Source organism: Aegilops tauschii, chromosome 7 (genome assembly GCF_002575655.3).
Source record: "Aegilops tauschii subsp. strangulata cultivar AL8/78 chromosome 7, Aet v6.0, whole genome shotgun sequence".
NCBI lineage: Eukaryota > Viridiplantae > Streptophyta > Magnoliopsida > Poales > Poaceae > Aegilops > Aegilops tauschii.
The window spans coordinates 643,145,210-643,152,872 of record NC_053041.3 but is presented as its reverse complement, the minus strand read 5'-3'; the positions used below and the strand labels follow the sequence as shown (position 1 = coordinate 643,152,872).

The 7,663-nt window shown below is 48.9% G+C and overlaps 1 protein-coding gene across 1 annotated transcript; it reads left to right on the top strand.

The window, feature by feature from the left end:
• Positions 1 to 3,923: 3,923 nt before the first annotated feature.
• On the top strand, positions 3,924 to 5,757 carry LOC141027591 (uncharacterized). Its single transcript, XM_073504674.1, has 4 exons — positions 3,924 to 4,109; positions 4,266 to 4,715; positions 4,832 to 5,126; positions 5,753 to 5,757. The coding sequence occupies exons 1-4, from the start codon at positions 3,924 to 3,926 to the stop codon at positions 5,755 to 5,757; spliced, it is 936 nt and encodes a 311-aa protein (XP_073360775.1).
• The last annotated feature ends 1,906 nt before the right edge of the window (positions 5,758 to 7,663 follow it).

The window sequence follows — 7,663 nt, the reverse complement described above, 5'->3', positions numbered from 1 at the left end:
CTCCGTATCTTTCGTTCTGTTAGGTTTTTGGAGATTCTGAAAATGTTCAACGGGTTTCCCCGTTGAATTCGGATGTAACTTTTCGAGTAGATGATTTTTCATATAAAAAACTTTTTAACCCGAGTTCGTATGCAAAAGTTATGCCCATTTTACTAAATTCCAGAGATATTTTGCAAATAGAGTCGAAATTCATATTGTAAAATTTCCCAACAACTAGACCACATATCACGTGGGAAACTTATTTTCTTTTATTTTTTTGACATTTTCATCATTTTCTTTTAGTTTTTTTAAAACTGAAAAGGCGGTCAGGGGGGTGCATTTGGTCGAAGCTACCAATGGCGCACCACCTACCAATGCGCCATTAGTAACCCTGGTTACTAATGGCGCACCTGTTACATGGTGCGCCATTACTAGTTTTGCAAAAAAAAAATGTTAGTAGTGGCGCACCGTGGTTTTGGTGCGCCATTACTAGTTTGAACTAGTAATGACGCACTATACCCTGGTGCGCCATTACTAGTTTTGAAAAAAAAGTAAAAAAAATTGTTAGTAGTGACGCACAGAGTGTGTGGTGCGCTATTACTAGTTAAAAGTAGTAATGGCGCACTATGCCCTGGTGCGCCATTAATAGTTTTGGAAAAAAAATTGTTAGGAGTGGCGCACCGTGGGTGTGGTGCGCCATTAGTGATATGGACACTAATGGCGTACCTACACATGGTGCGCCGCTGCTATATAGCAGTGGCACACCACATATATGGTGCGCCATTAATGTCCATATTAGCTATAGCCTTTTTCCTAGTAGTGACCGGGCAAAACACCAGCTTTGTATGCCGGTGTCACCTCGGCAGTGGCCATCATGGGACCCAAGCGGTGACGGCCTCCCATATTCTACTTCTCCTCGATGACCTCCACTGGCATGGCGCGATCACGGACACATTGGTTGCGGATGGCGCGAGTAGCAGCAGCACGGGAGGCTATGTCGTCGTGGTCCACTGCATTGCCGGCCTGAAGCAACACGCCATTCCTCGGCGAGCTAGCTTGGAGCGGTGAGTTCCTCAAGGACGCACCGGCTTGGACCTTCTGCCTCCGCGAGCTAACCTGCAGCCGTCTGGACCAATGACGGCTGCAACAATGTGCTCTCAAACGGAGCCTTCTGGCCTACCTAGACCCTACGATGAACTTGGTGTCTTTTTGGACATTTTTGAAATGGCCCCAACTTTTGCGAGAAAGTGGGCATGCCCATGGTAGGTATCCAAGCCAGGTTTGAAGAAAAAAATATATTTAAAATAACAATTTTGAACTGTTATTTTAAGTTTTTAACATAACTAATAAATAAAAAGGGATAAACATGAAACCAGTAAATGTTTATAAAAGCATTTAACAAATATTTAAAGGAAAAAAAATGTAAAACTTAATTTAAAACATTATTGTATTCCAAGAAATATTTCAATTTTTTCAAATGGTTTCAAAAAGGAATAATAAAGTTCAATAAATAAAAAAGTGAATAAATGAAAAAAGAGAACAAAAGGAAAGAAATTGAAAACAAAAAGAACTATTAGGCCTTGGCCCTACTAGGTGATGACATCGCTCTCATCGGACGCCAGTTGAGCCATTTCAACCTCTGAAGGATTTGAAAAAAGATAATCGATTCAAAAAATGTCCCTTCAAAATTTGTTCACAAATTCAGAAATGTCACCTTTTTCAAAATTTGTTCACAAATTTAAAAAAATGTCTGGGGAGTTTCAAATCGTGTTTGCGGGTTAAAAAATACCTATTTTCAAAAAAAAATCTACACTTATAAAAAGATGTTCTGGGAAAATAAAAAGATTGGTTTCAAATTTTTTTTCTTGTTTTTCTTTTTTTTATTTAAAATTTTTTAGAGGTTTCAAAAAAATGTTCATATTGAAAGTTTGATGGTCAGAAGTGAACTAAATATGATGCTTACGTATTTTGCTTTGAGGATCAGTGCTTTGGTAGTAAACATGATAACACAGACTTGTATTTTTGTCACACATACCTGGTGGGTTTATTTATTTTTTGTTGAGAAAATGATCTAGCCACAATGGCAGATGGAAATTAAATGGTACAATGTTAGTAGTTTTTCTTTTACCCTGGGAAGAAAACAACGACCAGCAGAGATATGATAGAAATATTTGACTCTCACTCATATGTTGCTGGAGTTAATTGAGTTGGACCTGCTGATGATGAAATGATGCACTGAAAATATAGGAGTAATAAGTAACTTGCTGCAAGTGAGAGTAAGATGCACCATGTAGCAGTGTTGAATCGTTCCAGCTAATTCCAGTGACACCTACTTGAGGGCTGAGACTGATCCAGCTCAGTAGTAGAGGAATTGGTGCACGCGGTCATTTGTTTGCACCGGTTACTGTCCAGCATGGTCGACAAAATTCGTATATGAACAGTTCACTGTCAACGGTGGGCAAAAATGAACAGTTTCGTTTATTGGAATTTTATTTTACTCTGATTATCTCATCTATACACCACCATTGTTTATATCATCTATACACCGCAATAGAAAATGATTAAGTTGCTCCTCCCGAATAAATCATCTCCATGATCCCAAAACTGGATAAAAAGAATGTTTTCAATTGTTTATACAACAAATATGTAGAAGAGCAATATTTTTTAAAAGAGGGCTCGGACACACCGGTGATAATGGAGGTCCGGGGAAGGACGGATGGGAAAAATGCTGCGGCTTTGTTTATCTTATTAAGACATGATGACTGCCATGGAGGAATGAAGCGGGAGAGACAATCACTTACATGAACAGAAACACACTAGCGGGCGGAGGCGCGGCGGCACGCCACGCCAATTGGGAAACCCGTGTATGTGCCTCTGTTGCTTGTTTTTGCATGACAAAAGGGAGCTAGTTGAGTGATACTTTTTGTTTACTCAGTGGATTCACACAAATCTGTGCATTATTTTGCGTGCTACATATAGGTCCTTGTTGCCATTTTTGGCTGATTTTTTGTTATGTCTAGCTTATTGTCTTGTGTTCTAGTTTTGTCCGACTTGGTGGTCGGGCTGCTGCTGCTACAGTGACGGGCTTGCCTTCCACACTAGACCGAGAAATAAGGGGCGCCTACGGGAAGAAGTCAAGAGAGAGAAGGGCACCGCTGATTGGGACTGAGGAGGGGACTGAGAGTAGCTGGGGATAGTTTCTAGTGTCGGTTGAGGCTTCTCCCAGATCATTCCTAAGCAGCACACAACGTCCCTCCACCCACCGTGTTGGTCTCCGCCACAGGCGACTCCCTGTGCTGGCTGCAGCTCCTCTGGCGATGGTCGTTGGTGATGGATCCGCTAAAAGTCAAGGGGTATGACGGAGTGGAGCCTGGAGAGGCCATGGTGTTAGCTGCTGCGTGTTAGACTTTGTATTGTAGTTTTACTATATAATCCATACCGTATTGGTATAGAACTTGTATGACACCATTATATATATATATATATATGTGTGTGAGAGAGAGAGAGATAGGTCATCCCATAGAGGGTTGAGCCAGTTTCCCCAAAACCTACGTTTTACATGGTATCGAGTCTAACCTAGGTCCTACACCCCACCCCGCCGCCGCTGCACCAGCAACCCTAAACCCTAGGGCTGCGCCGCCGGCCCATGACTGCTTCCGCTTCGGGCGCCGCCAGCTCCAGGTCAATCCCCGCGTCGCTTGCCGCCCTCCTCAACCTCCCACCTAATCCCCTGGCCCCGTCGGTGCCCCAATTCTTCGGCACCACTGTCGTTGGCTCCACGTTTTCGGCGTCGATCCCACCGCCGCCGCCCGTAACCTCCGGTGCCACGACGACGGTTCTGCCGCGACACTACCCGCGGCCTCAACCGGCTCCTCCTCGACACTCGCCGTCATCCTGGCGGTCTCGGGGGAGGTGCTACCCGCGGCCTCGTTCATGGCCCTGTCATGGCCGCAATCCCGACCTTGCCCGCATCGTCACACGCGTCGTCGGTCGCTGCCGAGGTCCCTGTCGCGGCTCCGCCGCCCACCGCCCCTGCTGTTGGCGTCCTTACGCCCACCGGGCCGTTCCACTTCGACAACTTGATCGCCATCAGACTCACGCTGGACAACTACTTGTTTGGGCGCGCCAAGGTCTTACCGCTGCTCCGCAGCCGGTCTCTCCTAGGGTTTGTTGATGGTTCGCTACCGTGTCATCCACAGGTCACCCCTACCGTCCACGGCCCGGCCATCAACCCAGAACACCGTATGTGAGTGCAGCAGGAGCGGGCGATTCTTTCTGCGATCCAGGGTTCCCTCGGCGACGGGGTCGCCGGCCTCTGCCTCTTCGCCGCCAACTCCATGGACGCCTGGACGACCCTGGAGCATGCCTTTGCTCAGGTCTCTACCTCCCGTTCAATGGCTCTTCGCAGCGAGCGTGCTGACATCAAGAAGCTGGACTCATCCGCCACGACGTACTTCAACAAGATGAAGGTGTTGGCAGACACACTCACCTCCATCGGTCGGCCGCTCAGCGACAAGGAGTTTGCTGGCTTTGTCATCAAAGATCTCGACGCTGACTACGACAATCTCGCCGAGGCTGTCCATAACGCCAAGCCAGCGATGCCCCCGCACGAGCTCTACTCACGCCTCCTCTTCATCGAGCAACGCGTTGAGTCTCGTCGCTCCTCCGTCACCATCGCCGCGCTGCCGGCGACCTTCTGGGCTTCTCGCGGGCAGCGCCCCCCTCCCCGTCACCTGGCAAGGCCGCCCCACCCCCTTCATTAACCCTGGGTGGGGGTGCTAACTCTCGGGTGGTGTGCCAACTATGTGGCCGAGAACGCCATGTCGTCTCCAAGTGTTACCTCCGCTTGTAGTGGAGCTTCCTTGCCATCGCCAACGATGGCGAGGGCAACAAGCGCCAGTTTGCCATGGCAGACTTTGGTCCACCCGCCGCCCCGGCTGCCCACCTCGCTGCCGCCCCGACTGCCCACATCGCCGCCATGGGCAAGGACCCGCGCGTCGAACAGGGGTACACACCGTCCTATCCTGTTGATCCAGCCTGGTACATGGACACCGGCGCCACGGATCACATGACGAACGAGCTCAACAAACTCTCCACCTACCAGCCCTACTACGGGCACGTTCAGGTTCACACCGCCAATGGTGTAGGTATGCCCATCTCTCACATTGGCCAAGCATCTCTTTTAACTAGTCATCCATCTAGGCAGCTTCATCTTCGTAATGTTTTCCGGGTTCCCTCGGTGACTCGTAATCTTTTATCTGTCCCTGAGCTCACCCTTGATAATCATGTCCTATGTGAATTTCACCATTTTAATCTTTTTGTTAAGGACCGAGCAACCTGGGACATTCTGCTTAGTGGTCGCTTGAGCCAAGGCTTGTACCGTTTGGAGGATCCATCCGCCCCGTGCGTCTTCAGCGGTGTTCGTGTGTCGCCTTCCCAGTGGCACTCTGGCTTTGGTCACCCTGCCACACCCATCGTTTGACACATACTCCACCGCCATGAGCTGCCATTAGAGTCTGGCAATAAAGAGATGTCCGTGTGTGATGCCTGTCAACAAGGCAAAAGTCATCAACTACCTTTTGTTTCATCTACGAGAGAAGTAAAGAGTCCTCTTGAAATTGTGTTTTCTGATGTGTGGGGTCCGGCACAAATAACTGTTAGTGGTCACAACTACTATGTCAGTTTTGTTGATGCCTATAGTCGTTTCACATGGCTTTATCTTCTTAAGCGCAAATCTGATGTGTTTGATATATTCATTCAGTTCCAATTGCAGGTTGAATGTCTACTCAAGCATAAAATTATCCATATTCAGTCTGATTGGGGGGGGGGGCGAATATCGCAACCTCAACACCTTTTTTAATAAGCTTGGGATCTCCCATCGTTTGTCATGCCCACATACACATCAGTAGAATGGCGCTGTTGAGCGCAAACATCGCCATATAGTTGAAACCGGCCTCACACTTCTTGCTCATGCTTTTGTACCTTTACACTTTTGGAGTGATGCTTTTGCCACCGCGTGTTTTCTCATTAACAGATTACCTACGCGTGTCTTAATATGAAAACTCCTATTGAGCTTCTCTTGGGTGAAACTCCTTACTATACCTTTTTCAAGGTGTTCGGGTGTGCCTGCTGGCCTCATCTTCGTCCTTATAATGATTGCAAACTTGAGTTTCGCTCTAAGAAATGTGTGTTCTTGGGGTATAGTTCTCTTCACAAAGGCTACAAGTGTCTCCATGTCCCAATAAATCGAGTCTACATATCTCGGGATGTTGTTTTCGATGAGAACGTCTTCCCGTTTTCTGACATGCCTCAGTCATCTATCACAACACCATCTATGCATTCATCTCCTCTTATGCCTGGCCAATTTGAAGATGTTGCATATTCGCCTGCGTTGTTACCTAATCATGGTGCAGGAACTGGACGTTGAGCTCGCCTGGAACTTCTCCCTGACGGACCCACTACGCCGCCCGTGGCGCACGTCGATCGGTCGGTGCATACGCCTGCACCGCCTCCCGCCCTCGACTCCGTCTCGGGAGCCCTGTCTACCACTCCGACTGGGCCGGAGCTCGCGTCGGATACTGTGGTGGCTGGGCCGGAGACCACAACGGAGCTTCATACGTCGCCACCTCCTCGCCTGGCCTCTCCTCCATCATCACGCCTGCCATCTGCGCGGGCGTCGCTGCCGCCTCCTTCGCCTAGGCCTGCAGCGACTCATACGCCGCCTGGGCCACCGTCGCCCAGCCTGCTGTCGCCTGGTCCGCTGTCCCCGGATCATCTTCGCCGGCGTCCCCTGGACCGGCCTCGCCTGCTCCGGAAGTCCCGCCTGCCCCGTTGTTCCCTGCTCCGTAGTGTCCACACACACACAGTCGCAGTGGCATTGTTCGTCCCAAGGAATGCACCGATGGCACGGTCACATACCTTGCTGCTTGTCTCTGGCTCATGCTGTGGATGATCCAACCAACAAACCGCACAGTTATCAAGCCGCTATGAGTATCCCACACGGGAGGGCTGCTATGGAACAAGAATATCATGCTCTTATGCAGAATAAGACCTGGACACTTGTTCCCCCTCCATCTCGTGTCAACATCATCGATTCGAAGTGGGTTTTCAAGGTGAAGAAACACGCAGATGGCTCCATTGAGCGCTACAAAGCGCGTCTCGTGGCTAAGGGATTTAAACAGCGCCAGGGACTGGGTTACGAGGATACGTTTAGTCCAGTTGTCAAGCCTACCACTATTCGACTTCTTTTGTCTCTGGCAGTTTCTCGTGGATAGTCTCTCCGCCATCTTGACGTGAAGAACACATTTCTTCATGGATTGCTTGAAGAGGAGGTTTACATGAGGCAGCCACCTGGATTTGTCGATCACACTCAGCCTTATCACCTCTGTCGTCTGACCAAGGCTCTCTATGGACTGGAACAGGCACCTCGTGCCTGGCATGCTCGTCTGGCTTCAGCTCTACGCACTCATGGATTCATTCCTTCGACGGCTCATACTTCACTGTTCATGTTTCAGCGACCGAGTTTGACCATGTACCTCCTTGTGTACGTGGATGATATTGTCCTGGTTAGCTCCTCTCCGACGACAGCTGATGCTCTTGTGACTGCGCTTGGGCGTGATTTTGCAGTTAAGGATTTGGGACAACTTCATTTCTTCCTGGGTATTGAAGTCGCTCATCAGTCTCG

Coding starts and splice junctions, on each gene's coding strand:
- LOC141027591 (XM_073504674.1), top strand. CDS start 3,924: ATGGCCGCAATCCCGACCTTGCCCGCATCGTCACACGCGTCGTCGGTC. Junction 4,110..4,265: donor ACTTGTTTGGGCGCGCCAAG/GTCTTACCGCTG, acceptor TCTGCGATCCAG/GGTTCCCTCGGCGACGGGGT. Junction 4,716..4,831: donor GCCCCCCTCCCCGTCACCTG/GCAAGGCCGCCC, acceptor CTCCGCTTGTAG/TGGAGCTTCCTTGCCATCGC.